The sequence below is a fragment of the Drosophila biarmipes genome, chromosome X (genome assembly GCF_025231255.1).
Source record: "Drosophila biarmipes strain raj3 chromosome X, RU_DBia_V1.1, whole genome shotgun sequence".
NCBI classification, from domain to species: Eukaryota; Metazoa; Arthropoda; class Insecta; order Diptera; family Drosophilidae; genus Drosophila; species Drosophila biarmipes.
The window spans coordinates 22,666,048-22,687,131 of NC_066611.1; the positions used below are offsets into that span (position 1 = coordinate 22,666,048).

General features: G+C 42.9%; 1 protein-coding gene across 20 annotated transcripts in view; it reads left to right on the top strand.

Moving 5' to 3' along the window:
• The window catches only part of LOC108023327 (basement membrane-specific heparan sulfate proteoglycan core protein), an 81,349-nt gene that overhangs the window by 40,154 nt on the left and 20,111 nt on the right, over nucleotides 1-21,084 (top strand). For 8 of the 20 annotated variants that reach the window (XM_050886442.1, XM_050886441.1, XM_050886460.1 and 5 more), the window contains 19 exons: nucleotides 9,117-9,227; nucleotides 9,672-9,794; nucleotides 10,580-10,705; nucleotides 11,251-11,739; nucleotides 12,326-12,474; nucleotides 12,862-12,955; nucleotides 13,413-13,571; nucleotides 13,888-14,031; nucleotides 14,117-14,321; nucleotides 14,887-14,972; nucleotides 15,833-16,024; nucleotides 16,421-16,663; nucleotides 17,973-18,200; nucleotides 18,319-18,543; nucleotides 18,766-18,846; nucleotides 19,065-19,079; nucleotides 19,670-19,803; nucleotides 19,877-19,970; nucleotides 20,395-20,781. In XM_050886442.1, coding sequence (XP_050742399.1) covers nucleotides 9,117-9,227; nucleotides 9,672-9,794; nucleotides 10,580-10,705; nucleotides 11,251-11,739; nucleotides 12,326-12,474; nucleotides 12,862-12,955; nucleotides 13,413-13,571; nucleotides 13,888-14,031; nucleotides 14,117-14,321; nucleotides 14,887-14,972; nucleotides 15,833-16,024; nucleotides 16,421-16,663; nucleotides 17,973-18,200; nucleotides 18,319-18,543; nucleotides 18,766-18,846; nucleotides 19,065-19,079; nucleotides 19,670-19,803; nucleotides 19,877-19,970; nucleotides 20,395-20,781 — 3,285 coding nt within the window. The remainder of the gene's footprint in view (nucleotides 1-9,116; nucleotides 9,228-9,671; nucleotides 9,795-10,579; nucleotides 10,706-11,250; nucleotides 11,740-12,325; nucleotides 12,475-12,861; nucleotides 12,956-13,412; nucleotides 13,572-13,887; nucleotides 14,032-14,116; nucleotides 14,322-14,886; nucleotides 14,973-15,832; nucleotides 16,025-16,420; nucleotides 16,664-17,972; nucleotides 18,201-18,318; nucleotides 18,544-18,765; nucleotides 18,847-19,064; nucleotides 19,080-19,669; nucleotides 19,804-19,876; nucleotides 19,971-20,394; nucleotides 20,782-21,084) is intronic. The other 12 variants (XM_050886476.1, XM_050886487.1, XM_050886483.1 and 9 more) reach the window with 10 other exon arrangements.

The window sequence follows — 21,084 nt, forward strand, 5'->3', positions numbered from 1 at the left end:
GCTTGTCAGCGATTTAGATTGTTTTTTCTCTGCTTTTTTATTATTTATGTAGTTTATTTGTCCAGCTCTATGCAAATGACAGAATGCTGACAGACTTGCATGGCAACTAGAACAACGAACAACCAGCGAAGACAACGAACAACCGACAGCGGGACAGCAAAAGTGAATTTACGAGCGCACTGCAGATGCGGTCAGATACCGCATAATGCATCCAGCAGATACATTCAGCGATTTCCCAGCGATAGGCCCTCAGATTCAGATTCCGATTCCGATGCATCCATCGAAAAGGGAAACTGCGGCGGCATTTGAATAGCGAAAAAGGAAATCAATTTGCAAGCGAAAGCGGAAACTGAAATCGGGCGGGGAAATGCAAGATTCGTACATGGAATAAAGATTAGTATGGGCAAAGCGTACATAGCATCAGGACAAGATTATAAAATATATATTTCGGTATAGGTAAAAGGTATGCAACATAATGGCACGGATAAGTACTCCATTTAAATTCCTGTGACTCAGTAATCATATATCCATTATTCATGAGTACGATCACACCTGCCTAATGAGCTCAGCTCGAATTCACGGCAAATTGCTGGGTATTTCAGCTGTCGATAATCCACTCAAATTGCGGCTGCACCCACTTGACTCCAAGTCGCCAAGATGCAGAATTTGTGGCGGGGGGATGGCGCTTTTGGGTGGATTTTACTGGGTTACTGGGCATGACCGCCTGTCTTTGCGCTTTATAGAATTTTATCAGCAATGCTTTTGCGTTTCGCATCTAGAAAAGCAGCCAAGGAAAAAAGTAATGGCCTAGAGCACTTCGTTATCGCAATGACGTAAAGAATTTTAATCGAGCATCCAAAACGATAAACGATGTCGGCAAAGCGTCAGTGAAAATGGCAAAAAAGATATTGTGTGGGGGAAAAGAGGGGAGGGAGTGCCGATCACACACTCACGATAGCTGGTGCACTGAAAACAATTATAAAAATAAATAGTGAATAAAAATTAATTTAGAAGTGCCCTATAAATTTGTTTTGAAAGCGTGTTTACTTATTTTGAAAACACAAAACCTAACTACATTTTAAGGGTTTTAAAACCCCAAAAAAAATGTCTTCGAAAATGTGTACACTTACTTTTTTTGAGTGTAAGATGCAGGCACGAAAACATACGTAAATGCATTCGAACGATTTGTAATTGCTATTACAGGCAGCTTGACATCATCGGCCGACAGCTGATGCTATAAGAACGACGACGACGATGATGATGATGATTAGAAAGAGAGCGAAAAACAGCTTATGCTAGAGATAGATAGAGATAGACAGACGAGTGCAGAAAGAGACGGAGACACTCAAAGCGCCGCCGCATCGAGTGAAATCTGAATGAATAGCATACAAAAATGTTGCACCATTAATATTCCGCCGGAGCATCCGAGGGGGGAGTATTCTATATAGATCGCATCCGATATATTCCGGCTCTTTTATGGGCAGCTCTTCGAATGAAAGTCGGGAATTGAAAGTGCATTCCAATCGAGTGATCGGCCAGGAATTTGAATGTGCCACGAGCCTGTTCATTAGCTATTCATCGAGTGATTCATTTGAGAATCGAAGATGCAGAGGGTTAATAATTAAAAATAGAACAGCCACATAGAGAAGATTAATAATGAATGAGCAATGCGCCTAATCAAAGGCAATTAAAGGAATGAGCTCAGTGTCAAAAAACGACTTTGAACCATTTTTGCTTTGCCTTTAGAGGCTTTCAAGGGAAAAATTATGTGCAACTGATAAAAGAAAAATAAACAAATATATATATTGTTCCAAATCACATTAGAATTCGTATACATTTTTCCCGGTCTTATTTATTAACCATTTGTAAATCAAACTAAAGGCCTAATCCGTTGCACGGAATGGCTTTCAGTTTAAAGTGCTGCAGGATTTTCGATTGCGATCTCTTGGAATGAGACTTTAAGGGCTACCCCATCATTTTGCGCAAACACACAATCTATCTGGGTGAATCGACAAATCTCTAACTTCGTGACTCCCCTCCATTTGCGTCATTTGTTCCTCCTTGGCCATCGATCAGCCGCATTTTCCGAATTTTCCCCCCGCCGCTGCCGCATTTGCATATTCCACACTGGACTGCATTTGGCAATGAACTTCATGATTCAGCTGGGTGTTTTGGGGCTTTGAGGGGGACTTCCAGGGGAGGCACTGAAACAGAAACCGAAACCGAAGCCGAAGCCGAAGCCGAAGCGTGTCCTGGCTCAATCATAGAAATTGTTTCCGCTGGCCGCGGCCAACAAATATTTGGCCACAAAATGGTTATTATGGTTATGTCTGCCCGCCTGCAATGATTAATGACAATCGCTGGATTGAACGTGTCTCTTCAATTTCCCTACTTATGGCCCGCTACTTGCTGTACACACAACTATATATGTATGTACTCACGGATATCCGCATCCACATCCACGTCCGTGCGTATACAGATACTCATATTTTTGACGTCTCTCTGGCCGATAGCATTTAATTGCTCGGCGATACATCATAAGATAGCGGGCAGTCGCGTCCCCTCTCAAGACTTGAAAATTAAATAAATAAATTGTGTAAAACATTTACATATCCCGCTGGCTGCTGCATATATCTTATGCGTATTTGCATTGCATTTTATGTCACTGTTCCACGAGTGCAGTCCAAAGTCAACTCATAAACCAAAGAGACACAGAGCAAAAAAAGAAGGCAGTGGGAAGGCCAGCCAAATCACGCATACGACATGTTGTGCACAAATGGACAGCAGGCGACCATGTGCTCTGTTGATATTTTCTAGACAGTTGCGGCAAATAATGGCAAATAGCAGGGGTTTCCGGATGCTTGGGCTTCGAAAGGGTTTTGTTGGGGGTGTAGGTGTATATTTCGGTTAAAATTTAATTTAAAATTGTGCGATGAAAGCAATGAAAAGGAAAAGGCTTCGGCAGGAAATCAAATGACTGTGTGATTAAGGCAATTACTTGAACGAAAGTCCAAGATAATTGAATACATTTATTGTGCGAGCATGATATCACATTTCCTAAGCTGTGAAACACCAAAACTGTATTCCAATTATTATATTCTTGGAGCAGACTTTAAACTTTAATAGTTTTAAAGGCTTTTCGGTTTACCGCAACTGTGTGGCATTTCGGCTAATTTCCCATTCGAACGTCATTAATTGCTGCCCGCTGACTTTTGTTGGTTCTGTTGCCACCGACGTTTTGTGGCTCCTGTTGCGGTTTTCCCCGCTTTCCCTGCAGCTTTTCCGCGGCAAAAGTATTTAAAAACTTTCCAAGCAAATGCAAAGAAACGGAGGAAAAAAGTTGCGATTCGTTTTTGGATTTGTCTCCCACTCTGTGGTTGGCTTTCCTTGCGATCCCACTGTCTCGACTCGTCCTGAGGGGAAAGCTCCTCCCTGGGAAAACTCCTACGGTTTTCGGTTTCCGTTTGCTGTTCGCCGCCTTCCGTTTCCCTTTGTCAGTGGTGCCTGGCACGCGCTGACACTTTTACTTTGTCCACGGACCACTGAGGGCGGCAACCAGCAACTTGCAACCAGCAACCAGCAACTAGCAACTTGCGACAGGCAAACTGGCAACCTGCAACTACAAGCCAGCGGAAACAACTCTGTTCCCAATGATCATGCTGTATTCTGTGGCCATCTGGAATCCAGATTGACGTAATCCCTCAATCGGAGAGAAGATTTTCTGGTTAACTTAATATTAGAAGAAAGAGGTTGCTTTTATACATTATTTATATTATTATAGAAGGCGTTGTTTTTTCCACCGATTTGTAAACAGACCAATTGTTAAATAGCCAAAAAGGTGTAAAGATATTGTTTTTATAAAAATGGAGAGGTTTGTTTAATTGGTAGGATATGTTTTTTTGTAAACCTATAAAATAGTGATTTAATTATTTTTGCATGGATTAATTTGCTAAAGCACATTTTCTCATTTTTAAAATATAAATCCTTGTTTTGAATTAAGTTTAATATTTTATCTACTATCCCTCCTTTACTATTTCCTCAAACAGAAATGCTGAACTTATAAAATCTTTGCATACTTTTGGGCCCCTCGAAACGATCACATAAATTATATGATATTTGATACCATACGAATTTGTTATTTTCGCAAAGGTCTCTTCATTTTTTTTTAACAAAGTTCAGTTCTTTAGTATAAACTCTATTTGGAGCTGCGATTGTGTGCGACTGTGGCCGCAAATGATAAATTTATTTAATTTGCCATAAATTGGTGGAGTAACTAAGACGACGCACGCAATGACAACGCAACCCCTGAATTCTGAATTCCAAGCCTTTCCCCTTAACCCTCCTTCACCCATGCCAACTCCTCTTAACCCCTGTTAGCCCCTGCCCACCCCCTCGTCCTTTCGATGAGCATGTCTTACAGCAAAAGTTTATGCAAAACAAGCCACAAAAATTAACGTTTGTCACATTGCGCATGGAATGCGACAAATCAGTGGCAAAACTTTAACCCGCAGACAGTTTTTTTCCGTTTTTTGTGGCGAGGAGGAGGGGGCGTGGCAGGCACACATGCCAACGTCAAACAATCTCATCGATTTAGCAGAGTGTATCAAAAATAAAGGGGAACGAGTCAAGAGGAGTTCTTGGCCAACAAGTTGTTGTCGCCGCTTCTTTTTTTGGCTCGTTGTTTTGGTTCTGCGAGCTTATTTATGCGACATTTTCATTGTGTGTTTACGGTTTTGAAATGAATAAGTGAAATTTGGAATAGATTGAAGAAGCGCCGAAGTCACGGGGAGGTGAGTGGCAGATGGGGTTGGGTTGAATGGGGCGGACTACAAGGTGGGCGATGGCAAGAATTTAAAAATGGCTGCTCGGGCTTCTGCAAACAGAGTCACATGCAAAGGCGCACTTAAAACTGCAGACGCCACATAATTGTCGCCCCCTGCAGCAGCTTCTGCATAAAAACCGCCTGCTACCCCCTTTCCAGCCTTTTTGCCCCCGCCCCTGACACACAAGGATTAAAGGGGGAACGCTACCAAACTGGGCAACGATAATTGTTCTGATTTATAAAACCAAAATACGCATAAAAACCAATTTAAGGGATCAATGTCAATATCCAAGATTATTTTATAAAATTTTTTCCATTTTCGAGTCAGCTAGATGTATTTATACATTATTTTAAAATATTTAATATGTTTATACAACATATACGTCTTTTTAAAAGGCAGTAAACCAAAAAATAAATAAAATCAAGCTAGTAACCTGAGCTCTGGTAATACCTAATAAATATTTCTTTAAGTAGAAGCAACATTTCTCTCAGTGCACGGCTGCACTGACAACTGTCACTGGTTTTTGACACGGATTCCCTCTCCTTCTTTGCGGCGCATCGCGAGTTAAGCAAACTGCAACCAAAAACTAAACACTCGGGGGCAACCTTTGCGACCTCCGAACCGCCTGACCCCCTAACCCTCAACCCTTAGCCAACCCCCCAACCGGCCCAGCTAATGACTCATTAAATAACGCGCTGCACCAAGGGGTTAAGGCGCAGCAGGATGTGGAGTTTATGGAATGGGAATGGGAATGTGTGCATATTCATGAGCTTCGTGTTAAGCTGCCATTTTGACGTCAACTGTTGGCAGTGTTTACATAGCCGAAAAAGCCGAGCGAAGAGCAGTGAGTGCACACACGGGTTTGAGTAGGTGAATATGAATATGAATATCAAGCCATCAATCAGAGGGTGTCCCCGTCTCTGTCTCTGTGTCATTCGAGTGCGTCGCTCTGCAGCCACTTGACATGCATTCGGGCATTCGCGCATTCGCGCCCCCGCCAAGGATCGGGGCCCAAAGGCCCGAATCTGCCCAAAATAACTAAATGAATATGATCATGAATGATGGCCCGAGCGGCGTGTGAGTGTTTTGAGTGACGGAGATTGATTTAACCGCAGCTGCTTAGGCTGAGCGCGTGGTGGCGAACAGTAAAGCTAAACTACTGTGCTGATTCTGCAAATCATTGGGATATATACATATATCTAGAGGTGACTGGGGCATATGAATTTACAAATCGTATAAAATCTAATATCCTCATAAGGCTAAAACGAAAGCCATGGCAGTGAAAATAAATTTATAGTTTAGTTTTAGATTCGTTGCTTAGTTAGTTGTTTCATGCAGTAGACACAATTGTGATAGTTTAATTTCCGAGCGGGAAAACCATAATTAACCGAACCGACAAGGTTGTCTGGGCCATTTCCCTGCGTTACGGCTGGCCAATTAATAATATGAAACATCACGCATACGCCACATATGCCAGATTTGCATCAGGACGTGGCACTCTCTTCCTGTTTACCCCTTTACGCCCACGGTTAAATCCTATTCCCATGGCTCCCGAAACGGAAATCGATTAGTCATAGCCATAAAACCGAAATGGATGTTTATCGCTGATAGTTTTTTGGGGGCCGTAATTAAGAGGTTTTTGATTGGAGGGGGGCAGTTGCAAGGTTAAGGTAATAACACTTTTGCATGCCAGACAGTTCACCAATTTCGGCAGATGTTTACTCGCCTTACTCACTTTTTTGGGAACTTTGTTCCCCGGTTTAAACCAGACTATAATGGTGGCATTTTCTTGTATCTTGGCATCCCGCCCAAAGCACTTTGGCCCTTGATAAAAGCGAGTTAATGATTCGATGGAACGCTAAGCGCTAACGAGCAATAATCAAATCAAAAATACTTTTTACAAATTGCTCTTAAACAGCTTTTCCTCTGGCTGGGAGCTCATCTGAATTTTTATACAATTTTCGTGGCAACATGACGGCAGTGGAGTGAACAATTTTCTAGCTTAACCCCACATTACGGGGGGAGAGAAAAGCAAACCAATCCACAGCGCACACCTCTTAACTTGTTTGTTTGCGGCTTTTGGCCTGCTGGCGCTCTTTTGCGTTTTCCATGCGCCCGCGCGTATCAATTATCGACTCGAATTTAGCCCTCCTTTTGGATGACTCGTCTTCCCAGCTTTTTCGCACCGCATTCACCGCCTTTTTTGTTTGCTTGGCAATTTGCACAGCAGCGGCTAAGAAGGGAGCTCTTTTTGTATATTTAAATTGCAAAATACCTGCATATAAGAACATTGCTAAAGACATACTTATGATTTAATAAAGCGAAAGGTTCTAGTTTCATGTCACATTCGCGACTGAGCAGTGTTACATGGCTATAGTAATTTACCAATTATTAATGAGTAATTTGTAGGTGGAAAAGTATACTCACTACAAATTTTTCTGCCGCAATCGTATCCGTGTTGCATACTTTCTGGCGCCGCTTTAAGTTCAAGTGCAAGTGAACGGCGAAAAAGGGAAAAACCGTCTGCTATCCCATCCAAACTGATCCCATTTCAGCGAAAACAAGGGAAAAAGGGGGAAACAGAAAATAACACAAAGCTTCGATGGGGTGGGGAAATTCCATTTGACACTCAGCGAAGAAGACACAATGCAACAATGGAGGTGAAGATGAAGCCAAAGGAGCTGCGAAATAGTGCAATCCGGGAATGCGGAGGAGAGTGCCAGTCATTAGGGATAAATTTATGGGCATTGGGAATAGTAGGAGCCGTAATTGATATAACCAATGTTTATGAAAGTGAAATGGGGACCTTATCAACTATGTACCAAGTTGAGATCCAGGGCTGCTATTCTCCTCTTTGTGAATAACTTAAACTTTAATCTTTTTTATCAACAATATTTTTTAAAAATTAAAATTATTCAAATAGAAAGATGTTGAAAACTGCAAATAAGAAATCCGAATAAGAGGGGAAAGTGGGAGGCGAAAATCCCCAGCTGCAGGATAAACCCTGCCCCTTCCGTTTTCACCTTTATCAAGGAAATGCAGGAAGGAAAAAACTTGTTTTTCGACTTGCGGATTATAATTTGTTGTTTGTGCGGGGCCGTCAAAGGGATTAGGATCACACGTCTGGCCAAATAATTGGCGCCCAACAACCTTTGGCAGCCGAAATCCTTTATGCGCCCTTCTGTTCTCCCGTGTTCGGTGTTTCCCCCACTATTTGAATCTTTAATGTCAATAAGCGGCAGTTGAAAATAAAAACAAACAGAGGCAAGAAACAGAAATCATATTTGGCCTCCGTTTGCAAATTGACTTGAGGCGCCTTCGCCTTTCCTTTTGGTTTTTTTATTTTATTTTCGCCTGTCTGTCTGCCAGTCCACAATGAAATTGTCAAATTGTTGCCCGGAATTTTCCTCGCCTTCGTGTTGAAAATTGCCGAAGGGAAAACTTTGGCGATTTGTGTACGGCCCAAAAGTTGCTTAAGTTTTCGCCACTGCAGCTCCACATTAACTGCCACATTGGCGATGACAAATCGTTGACGTACGGCGGCCAATGGCCCCAGTTCCCAATCCCCAATAAAACAAAAAATGTAGTAATTTTAATTGCTTTTATGGATTTCAACAAAAATATTAAAATATGCAGATAGGTTGCGAAAGGGTTATTAAGATTAAGGTCTTCAATTTAAATCTGCATACTCCGAAACATCAAGCGGAATCTGCGCTAATTGTTGGCCCCGAATTGGCTTTACTTTAAGCTGCTCTGATTACGACACCCACTCCCCCTAATGTTCACTTAACTTTTCTTTACTTTTAATTAGCCCCTGCTCGCGGCTCTTCTGTTTTTCACCCCATCCCTTCGCTTTGCTATCTATATCCCTCTTCGCAAATTTCCCGGCTGTTTGTAATCAAATCCGCGTTGTGTCACTTTGTATGGGGCGGCTACATAAAGAAAAAATTATCCAAAAATATTTCTGAAATTGCTTAAGAGTCTTGAGCTGGTGCTTCCACTGCTGCTGCTCCTGTATGAAATATTAAGCGTAGTCCGGCGGAAAAAAGGGTTCAAAAGGCCAACAAGCATGCACAGGAAACTGTGGCTAACGAGGGAAGGGGATTTGGATCTCTGCCCTGTCACACAACAAACACCTAACAAACTTTTGCTTTCAAGTTGACGAGCACTGGTTCCATGGGTCGGCGGAAATCCTTGTTAAACTGCATCCGGTTGTCATCTAATTGCAGGCTGTCAAATCCATCTGGCATTCCTAAATATAAAATTCACCCTTCTTTTTTTTTGCATTTGCAGAATGCCTGGCCACCGAGTTCAAATGCAACAATGGAGACTGCATCGATGCTAGGAAGCGTTGCAATCACATTGAGGACTGCAGCGAGGGCGAGGACGAGAACGAGGAGTGCCGTAAGTTTATAATTTTATAAGGTTTAGTTCGCCATTATCCAGTTCAAAACACAGTGCTAATCAAGAACCTTAAGGGTGTATCTATAAGACACTCCTAATTATTTACCTACGGTTAAACTATTATAGTTTCTAAGAAGTAGGATAAACCGGTAAAGCGAAACTTTTAATCGCTTTCTCTTCATTAATCCTAGTGTTATAAATCTAAGTAAATAGTATCTAAAAATATGTACTCCTAGTTTTAACATTCTTTATACCTATTTGCCTTTATTGCCAGTTGGCTAATTAGTAATGCTTAAAGTACCAAAGCTTACAGTATCTAAGAAGCAGTAAACGTCCTTAGGCGACATCCGTCCGTTTGCCAACAGCCTTTACTAACCCCATCTCTTTTATCTCGTTTAACCCCCAAACATGCTAACCGCTACCACTAACCCACGTTACTAACAGCCGCCGCCTGCAGCGGAATGGAGTATCAATGTCGCGACGGCACGCGCTGCATCAGCATAAGCCAACAGTGCGACGGCCATTCTGACTGCAGCGACGCCGACGACGAGGAGCATTGCGACGGAAGTGAGTAATCACCCATCCCATATCCGTATCATTATCCATAGCCACATCCACCCAACCACCCTAACATATCAATATCTACGCAGCGTTGCCAGAATCAAACACTAAAACATTTTCCAAATTTTTATAAAATATTAGTTATTGCTCTTTGTAAATGTTTCGGCAACACTGCTTAGACAAAGTACAATCTCACCTAGAACATCTCTCCATTTCTTCATCACCTCTATCTCCATTCGAATTTTTCTTAAATGCTGCCGTGGTACAGTTGTGCCCAAGCTACGATACACATGCCCCAAGGGCAAATTCACCTGCCGGGACTTGAGCTGCATATCGATTGTCCATCGCTGCGATGGCCGAGCCGATTGTCCGAACGATCGATCCGATGAGGAGGGCTGTCGTAGGTGTCCGATATTGGATTAATTATCCCCGATAGTGACCAATTCTGTCTCTTTACCTTACTGCTTCTCGAATGGGAATGCAGCCTGTCTGTACGACAAATGGCAGTGTGACGATGGCACCTGCATAGCGAAGGAGCTGCTCTGCAACGGCAACATCGACTGTCCCGAGGACATTTCAGATGAGCGCTACTGCGAGGGTGAGTAAAAAATACGAAGCGTTGCTCTTGGTTCTTGAGAGTGGTAAGTGGTAAGTTCGTTCCTTTCCCTGTCACTTCATCGCAAAACCCGCTTGAATCATCTCACCTCACCGAAATCGCAATCACAAACACTCGGCAGAGAACTAACAATCGCATGCTATCGGTATCGATAAATATCGATCGTCGTCGGCAGGTGGTGACGATGACGGGGATTGTCGGTTCGACGATTTCCGTTGCGGAACCGGTGAGTGCATACCGATGCGTCAGATGTGCGATAACATCTACGATTGCAACGATTATTCCGATGAGGCCAACTGCGGTAAGCGTTTCGTGTTATGAAAGGGTTTATTTCCTTCTTCGCTTTGCTTTATCGTGTTCTTGGGTCACTAAAATCGATAATTGGTGTTGGTCTCTTTCCCTATCAACCTATTAGTCCCTTAGTCTACCTTAGTCCCTTTTTGTCAGCTGTCCTTTGTGTGCTATTTTCGCTGATGTCGCTTTTTGTGCGATAGCCAACTATCAAAGTTTGTGTGTCAATCGATATTTCTTTGATTTTGATTTTAACTCCAAACATTTTTTTCTTTTCCCCCTCGAATCCGAAAAAATGTGTATTGAATCCCCTGGTTTTGGTTATCGAATGCCCCAAATGAATCGATTAACCGCACGTCAACCCTATTTGGAAACAACCTGCAACACCGATGATCTACAAATTGGCCCAACAATAATATTACATATTAAATGCATGTGCTAATGAAACCCCCTTAACCCAAAAAAAAAACCCGTGGTCTGCATGCGGTTGTCTCATGTCGTGAACCGTATATCGTAAACCCCCCAATCAATCAACTAATAATCGGACGATAACAGCCGAGGAGGAGGATAGTGTGGGCATACCCATTGGCCACCACCCGCAGATTTCGAGTCGCGACGACTGGCTGGATGTACACGATGCGACCGAGTACCAGGTCTATCAGCCAAGTCATGTCTATGAGACGGCCAACTCCAAGAATCCCTGTGCCAGCAATCAATTCCGTTGCACCAGCTCGAATGTCTGCATTCCGTTGCATTTGCGCTGTGATAACTTCTATCACTGCAACGATATGAGCGACGAGAAGGACTGCGAGCAGTACGAACGCCGCACCACGCAGCGACGCCCTTTGACCTCGACCAGGCCCACCTTCACCACCCAGGGGCCAGGGCAGCTGGAGCGTCGCAACACAACGGGAACCTCATGGAGCACCTCCAGAGGCACCGAAGCACCCCAATGGCCCTGGCCAGCGGCAACGAGAACGACACCCGCAGCCAGATCCACCGAGACAGCGACCACTAACCCATTAACAACAGCAGGCGTAGCGAGTAGGTGTCCTTGAAAATCGGTGAAAGCGTAGCATACTTAAGTGGGTGAAAGTAACCTGGTCATTGCCAATGGAGGATCTTGTGCAGCAAAATGGGTGGTGAAACGGGCAATCCTCGGGGAAGAGAGACCATGAAGTGGGAAAATAAGAGTCAGTTCACCCCTCCCCGGGATTTTCTCGTTTTCCCAGCAATTTTGTTGCACTAATGCCGAGCATGAATGGAATAATAACTGGTATAGGGTAATTGGCGACATTACCTTAAATACCTAAGTCGCGATGATGGTTTAGGAAGCGTAAAGTTAAGTAAAAGTGCATGCAACGTTTGAAACATTGAAAGCTACTTTAGTCCGCCGCACAACCACACACACACCTGTACAATTTAGATAGTTAAGCATTTCATTTATAAGCTCTTTTAATTGAAATCATACAGCTCATACCTGTACATATACACATGGCTCACTCTCGCTCTCTTTCTTTCCGTTCTCGTTATGGCTTGTTTTACTATCATTGCGATTATACATATGCCCTGTTGTGTCACCCATCATCACCCCCAACAAAAAAACAAACAAAAAACGCCACACATGTAGGCAACTCGCACCAGTCATGCCTCGAAAACATCGAATTCGCGTGCCACAATCGCGATTGCATTCCGATTGAAAGCGTCTGCGATGGCATCCCCGACTGTGGACGCAATGAAGACGAGGACGACGCTCTTTGCAAGTGCACCGCCGACAAGGTGAGCCCACCACCCACCCACCACCCACTACCAGATTGACCCACACATCCCCTTTCCCATTTCCAACTGAAATAAATGCTTAGTGCTTGTTAGGTAGAACCAAATGGCCTTGTTTCAATAGGGGCTTTATCCTAAAAGTCTGCTAGATTTTCCAATATATTCTATTGATTTATCAATTATTTTAAAAATTCACTAAATATTTATTTAAACAAAATATTTTTCGTTGCCATACGGAAATCTAATAACAGGCACTATGAACATTAAATCACAAACACCAACATTCCCGCCACACATCCTTTAGAGATGGGAGAACGTCGATAACTTATCGGTAAACGTTCCCATTTCTAACATCCGTACAAAACTCGCACACTTTCATGCTTTCCTCAGTTCAAATGCCAACGTGGCGGAGGCTGCATTCCGAAAACACAGGTGTGCGATGGCAAACCTCAATGCCGCGACCGCAGCGACGAGAGTGCCTGCCGTAAGTACCCCCTCTAGCATTTTCTATATCTCAGGGTTCGTAAAAAGCACCATTATATTCCCATTTTGGGAAATACTTACGAACCCTGCAATCATTTCTCCTTCCATTATCTATCCCTCTCCTTCTTTCTAACAAGCTTTTGGTTAAATTCACCCTTGTAATTGTAGCTCTACGTAAGATTTGAGTTCGATGCTAACTTAGAACAGTAAGCAGCTCCCTGCGAATTGGACTTACATTTAACTGCTTGTGCCTCGCTTATCGAATTACTGAAGTTACCCGCCTTCCACGTTTCGACTTTTGTTGCTAACTCTACTCTCTGTTTTGTTCTTTCTTTGCCCAAACGAATATCCCGTGTAAAAATCTCTCCCGTATTTTTGACACCCCAAATCGCAATACTCTGCTATCCCCGCTATCACACAACACACATCGCCCGCCCCTGAAAAACTGCGATCTTCAGCTTTCCATGGAAGATCTAATAAGACCCGTTTGGGGGTTCAGTGCCAGGAGAACCAGTATCAATGTGGCGATGGCAGCTGCATCTCCGGCTACAAACGATGCAACGGCATCAGCGATTGTGACGATGCCTCCGACGAATACGACTGCAACTACAACTACGGTAGCCCTTTCCATCCATCCACTCATCGTTCATATGGCTGTGCGGTTGCTTTTAAAGTTGCCAACTACTTAAGGGGTTTCTTCGAAAGTGTTAATATTATAAATACAATTGTTGATTTTACAAAGAAGCATATGGATAACCCTATGAATTGAAAGTAGTGCTGCAATTTTAATCGCAACTACATCTATCCGTCTGCCTCTACAAATCTATTGATCCACCTGTCTGCGGAACCCGCAAATCAACATAAAACATTTATCTTTTATCTTTCCAACTTTCCATACACCTTTTCACACACTTACATAAAACACAAAAACAGACAACTATCCGGATCCACTGAGTGAATGTGATATCCTTGAGTTTGAATGTGATCACGGTCTGTGCTTACCGCTAGAGAAGAAGTGCGATGGCTATGCAGACTGTGAAGACATGAGCGACGAGGTCGAGTGCCAGCCGTACACAGGTAAAGACCCTCAGAATCGGGGCTAACCTCATGGCTCCAGGTGCTACTTTCACTAAGCCTAACCTAATTCTAACAACCAACCCAGCCACCCAGCCACTCGATATCATACAACCCTCACCCACATTCACAAACCACATTCGCTCCTCATCATTCGCAGAGAATTGTCTGTTGTCTGAGTTCGAATGCGATGGCTACTGTCTGCCCCGCGATCAGTTATGCAACGGAATTATCAATTGCCAAGATGGCAGCGACGAGCGCAACTGTACCTTCTGCCGGGAAGATGCCTACCTGTAAGATCTAACCACCAAAGCTCCCCATTTGTCATAACTTTCTATCTATGGTATTCCTGAATTACAATTCAAGTAGAAAAGAATCAACAAATTCTCATAATTTATCAGTTTTTTAAGCTCTTAGAAGTATCGAAATAATCGATTGTGCTTTAATGGTAATTGATATTTAATGTACGGATAATTATTTTCTTTTCACTTTAATAACCCATGATGAAGATCAAGTCGAGAGAAGTTAAATATAATTTGCTCTATTCTGGTATTAAAAAATTGAATACTTGATTTTTCGGAATAGTTAAAAGTAATTTTATCATATAGGAAAAATATTGAAAAAAAACAAAAAATGCCATTGATACTTACCTCTAAACGAAATTATAGATCTAACTATCCACATCCAATCCGTTTTACTCCTTTCATAATCATTTCTCTACTCTTTCATGTCATGGCTCTTACTCCAATACTACACTACACAACACATAAACCAAATCATCCACCACACACAACATCAATCTCGTGACCATCTCTAACCGATAATTATCGTCCGTCGTTCATCGTCTATCGTCATCAGTTGCACCACTGGAGAGTGCTTAGCCGTAGATCAGAGATGCAACGGTATCGTCGATTGCGCCGACGGCAGCGACGAGCGTCACTGCGGTAAGAAGTGAAAAAAACTGGTCCTCCGGAACCACTGAAACTGATAACAAAAAAAAACTAGTCCAATACGCTACTTCAATATAGAAACTAGTATAGTTCCCTGCTTTGCTTTTGGGTCGCTTGATTTGGTCTTAGAACGTAATCGAAAATTCCATCTGGTCTTTAGAAATGAGTTCTCATGGTGATATTATCTTTCTGAATTCAAGCGAGGGTAAATTGTCCGCCTAACAGACTAGCCTGCAACGGCACATGCGTCTCTCGGAGAATAAAGTGTGATGGCAAACGAGATTGCCTGGATGGCTACGACGAGATGTATTGTCCGGGTAACGAATCCATCCAGTAAACTGTAATCCTACCGGTCTTCTTCTCTCTACTTCAATACTTTTGAAGCTCAAACCCTCTACTCGAATACATTTCCGAGTTTTTATTACCCCTTTTCCAGATTTGAGCTACTGATATATAAAACTTACATAAATCTGAACCAACCTTTTGCAATTTCTACAACTTGAATCCATCCAGTAAACTGTAATCCTACCGGTCTTCTACTCTCTGACTGTTCTTCTTCAATACTTTTGAAGCTCAAACCCTCCACTCGAATAAATTTCCGAGTTTTTATTGCCCCTTTTCCAGATTTGAGCTACTGATATATAAAACTTACTTAAATCTGAAACCAATCTTCTGCTATTTCTACAACCTGAATGCTTTCCTTCTATCTCTCTGCCTCTTCACAATTTAAACGCCATATGCAAAGCCTGTAACGCTGCACTCGTTTATCGTTTGTCTTGTTTTGTCGTTCCATCTTTGCGCTAACCCAAACACACCAACATCACCGCCCAACAACATCCGCGCCACATATACAGTACTCAACACCACAGAGACCAACTACCATTACCCCACACAAAACCCGAGTCAGAGTCCCAGACCAAAATCCTGCCGACCCCACCAGTGGCAGTGTGCGAATCTCGAGTGCATCGACAGCAGATTGCGGTGCGATGAATTTGAGGATTGCTCGGATGGATCCGATGAGGACCTCAGCATTTGCTTCGGCACGGGTAATCGAGTCAAATCTTGCCATCATCCAGGGATACACTAAAAACCAACAAAGACATACCTGAGGTTAATTTGATCTTAGCCAGATCTTGCTTGACAATCAATGTTATCATTGTCACACTATCATTTCACGCCAGTTGTCCATTAGCTTATAAAATAAGATCAAATTGACCCCACTGTAGGGGCACTTTACATTAGTTCCTAGTTCCGTAAGACTCTCCGACCGGAAACAGGTTTGTATGTGGCGACAGGCCATAGAATTAGGAACTGCCCAAAATAAGAAATAGGCATAATCATCCCGCTTTATTGTCTCTCTTTCTTGCTGCGCCATTCACACATCCATACAACCACACACAATGCACCCTGCATGATGTTACTGATGCCATGTAAACATATAGCCACTACTCGACTAAAACCCAGCGACTGCAGTACGGATCAGTTCTTCTGCGATGAGTCGTGCTACAATCGCTCCGTTCGATGCAACGGCCTCAAGGATTGCTCTGATGGCAGTGACGAGGTGGGCTGCTCCTTGCAACCACTGCCATGTCCGCAGCACCAGTGTGCCAGTGGCCGGTGCTACTCGGAATCTGAGCGATGCGATCGCCAAAGGCACTGCGAGGATGGTTCCGATGAGGCCAACTGTAAGTCTCCGTCTCCATTGCTCCATCTGCAATAAACATCTCCCCACTCCATCACTTAGAGATTCGGTATTCGGTATTACGGATCAGTGATCGTAAATTGGTATTGGGGTTAGATCAATGAAGATCTTCAGGTTTCGGTTGGGTGTGCAGACTTCAAGAAGCAATTAACGTCTATGAATCTTTGTTTTTAAGCACCTAATCGTTATATCCGTATGCGTAAGCACAAAGCTTCTTTTTGAGCAGCACCAATATCAGTAAATATGAATTTCGTATTGATGTATTTTTGAAAAAATTAGACTCCAATTTAAACATCGTATTGAAGATCTCTTGAATATGTATTTACATGCTACACATTAAAAATGTTCGTTGCATTTCAAAAGTGAAGTGTCGTGTTTGTATTTGTGCAACTTATGTAATATTGAGCACTGAGTCTTAATATTTTTTTGTTAATTTTAAATATTCCCATTGGATATCGAGTACTTTTCCGAATATCGTGTGTCTTATGTTCATGATTTAAAATCTCAAGGTCCCAGTCCAACATCGTGTTGCATCCAATATAAATATCGTATGTGCTTTTTCAGTTGCTAATCTCTTTCTTTCACTCGTCTCTCACTCCAATTCTTTCTCTCTCACGCTTTCTCCACTCTGCTTTTGATCGTGTGAATATAATTTTTGATTTTGCGTGTATTGTATTTCACCCACACCACACCAAACCACCGAATATCGTATACAGGTACTGCCATCCTGTGCAAGGATAACGAGTTCCTTTGCTTCGACCGACAGTTCTGCATAAATGCTACGCAGCACTGTGACGGCTTCTACGACTGCCGAGACTTTTCCGATGAACAGAACTGCATTGGTTAATAAAACAGCAATCGATTTGATTAGACCTTAGTTCTTTGAAATGGTTTGCTCTAGCGGTAGTTGCCCTTATGTTCTGTAAACTTACGTTGAAGCAAAAATACCAACTTTGAGGTGCTGATTATTTTGCTGAAATAATATTTTTAGAACTATTATTTTAATATCAGCCTATTCAAAACTTGTTCAATATTTGTTGTTTTGTTTTTTGACTCCTTATTGTGGATGTTATATGATCAACATAGATGTGAATATTGGTTTATTGTATTATTCGGTCTATAAGTTAGCTTTAAGTCGGCCTGCATGCTTCAAACATTATGTGCACTGTTTTTGATACTTTTTTTTTAATCTTTTAAAAGAAAATTGATTATACCCTTTCAGCATTGTAGCGAAGTTTAGCCCTGCTTTTAGGAGAACTATTTTTGACCTGCATTTTTACCTTATCCCACAGGCTGTTACGGGGATCAATTCCGCTGCAACAATGGCGACTGCGTTTCTGGATCCGCTCACTGCGATGGAAAGGTCGATTGTAGCGACCACTCCGATGAACTAGACTGTGGCGGAGACGTGCAATGTCTGCCCCACCAATTCCGCTGCAAGAGTGGGCAATGTGTGAGCGCCACAGCCCGCTGCAACAGACGTACCGAGTGCCACGACAGTTCCGACGAGGAGAATTGCGGTAAGTAGGAGCATTAGGTGACCGCCGAACAGCGACCACCGATCACCGAACCATGCTCATTGAATCATCATCGCTCGAACACTGCATCATCCGCTCGCTTATACATATGTGCCATAAGGTCTTCATCATGTTGAGCTCAACCAAGGAACCACCGGAGGTGCAACCACCACCTCGACCAGCTCGACTGCCATGACGCCACTGAGAATCATCTGCCCGCCCACCTCATTCAAGTGCGAAAATGGACCCTGCATTGCGCTGGGTCTTAAATGCAATGGCCAAGCCGATTGTCCATACGACAGTAGCGATGAGGCCGATTGTGGCCAAATCAGCAATGATATTGATCGTAAGTGGGCGACCCACCGAACCACCGAGCTGCCACAGAACCAAAGATACTAAATAACTGTCTGACTTCCCAAAGAGTAGCTACTAACTGCGTTTGAGGGCTAAGGCTACCACTCATCTGTCTGCCTACCTGTCAACCTATTTATACCCTCACCCACCCATAGAGGCCACGTATTTTACACCGGACTAACTAAAAACCTATTTTCATCCTCCTTGAAAACAGCCAATGAACCTAGCAGTCCTGGACGTGGATCGAACCAACTGAAACTCAGGACCTATCCCGACAACCAGATCATCAAGGAGAGTAAGTATTCCAGAGGTCAATTGCGAGAGCCTCATCGTTTTCCTAAGTATAAAAATATGACAAAATGTTATATGTTCCGTGAGCAATTGTTTAATCGTAAATCTTGTTGTTTTGACATTTTTAAATATTTTGGACAACCCTAATTGCCGTTCTTTGTTCTCGTTAATGCTTAACCCAACCCAATTCTTAAACCAAAACAAAATATATAAAAACCGCAGGATATATTAGGGAGGGTAAGTTGGCCTAACTACAATCACTTTATGCATACGTAGTAGACAATATTTCGACCAGCACTTGGAACCCAGCACAACCAGCACCACGAAATTGCACGAACCAATTTGGCCACGAGTGAAGTTGTACATTGAGTCGAAATTGATCAATCACAGAATCCCTAGAGAACCCCGTATAGCTATAGCATTGAATATTATACTATTATTTCTACTTGAGTGTCATACGAGTGGGGATTACTCTATGGATAGCTTGTTAGAACAACGTACACACTTTTAAACGAATTAAGATATGATAACAACTGGGATTGCGAACACAAGTATTTTCAAGGATTCAAAATCTCTTTTGTAGTTGTATATTTATGTATTATGCGATCCTTACTATAAAGGAACTTATAACATTTAATTTCTAAGGCTTGATTAATGTACGTTGATTAATTCAAACAAGAATATCATATGCGTAAACCCATCTAGATGAAGTTATGAGTATCGCAAGCGTATTGCATTTAGCCACCTGCAATCCCGTCACCTTTCTTTGCTCGTCCGCAGATTGCCGCTCCTGTTTGGAACCTTATTAACTTACCTTTGTATCACAGGTCGCGAGGTCATCTTCCGTTGCCGTGACGAAGGTCCCGCCCGAGCCAAGGTCAAGTGGTCCCGACCCGGCGGACGACCTCTGCCCCCCGGTTGCACCGATGTCAATGGCCGCCTGGAGATTCCCAATATTAGGGTAGGTTTCTTCCTAAAGTAATGAACCCGAGAATATATCTCCCTAATATGTAATTATTAATATATATTAACAGGTGGAGGATGCTGGAACCTACGTTTGCGAGGCTGTGGGTTACGCCAACTTCATGCCCGGCCAGCACGTCACCGTGAACCTCAATGTCGAGCGCTGTGAGTATGAGTCAGATTTTAAGTGAGTCCTAGATTTGGGGTTTCTGAGGGTTAAAGACATTGTATAATCTGTGCAAGCAGCCTGGGGCGAACACAAATACGAGGAGCTGCGGTCGAATCGTATACGTTATGGAAGTGTTCCACACATCGATTTCGAGTTCTTCGGACTAGGTAGGCCTTCGGGTTCTCAAGGAGGGTTACCACCACTTGAAAAATTACGGTTATGCTTTAGTTTTATTAGAAGCTAAAAGTGTTGGTAACTCCATGAACGGAATAGAGTTTAACAAATTCTTTAAAATAACTTCTTAATTCCCATTTTGCCGCTTGGCTTTATTATTGGTAAGCTGGTTGGCCCTTCAACCTTTCCAGACCCCCTACTGATAAAGCACTATTTTCTCCGCTTCTTGAAATATCCTCTCCATAGCGAACGACCTCGAATCCCGACCGGACGCAGCCTGTTCAGAATTCCAGGCCACCTGCATGAACGGAGAGTGTATTGATAAGTCGGGCATCTGCGATGGCAATCCGGACTGCTCGGATGGCTCCGATGAGCACAGCTGCAGCTTGGGTCTCAGGTGCCAACCCAACCAGTTTATGTGCTCGAACTCCAAGTGCGTGGATCGCACTTGGCGCTGCGATGGAGAAAACGACTGCGGGGATAATTCTGATGAGACCTCTTGCGATCCGGAGCCAAGTGATGCTCCTTGCCGATATGATGAGTTCCAGTGCCGCAGTGGTCATTGCATTCCGAAGAGCTTCCAGTGCGACAACACGAACGATTGTAAAGACAGTACTGATGAAATTGGATGCTGTAAGTATCCGAAGCATGGGTGTAACTGGAGTTCTCCAAAGCTCTTTAACCAATTGGTCCTTCATGGTGTATATTAAAATCTTAAAGCTTAACGTCGTTTTCAAAAGAGATCCAAGTCGTTCTCATTTTCAGTAGTTTCCAAACCAATCATTTATCAGTCTTATATTAGTTACTACTTAAGGTCTTCAATGATTATTTGTCAATTGGTCTTTCATGGCGGATATTGGTAGTATGAAAGTTCACTCTCGTTGTTAAAGGGAATCCTCCAATCGTTTTTTTTTTCGTCGTAAAATCATGTTATAT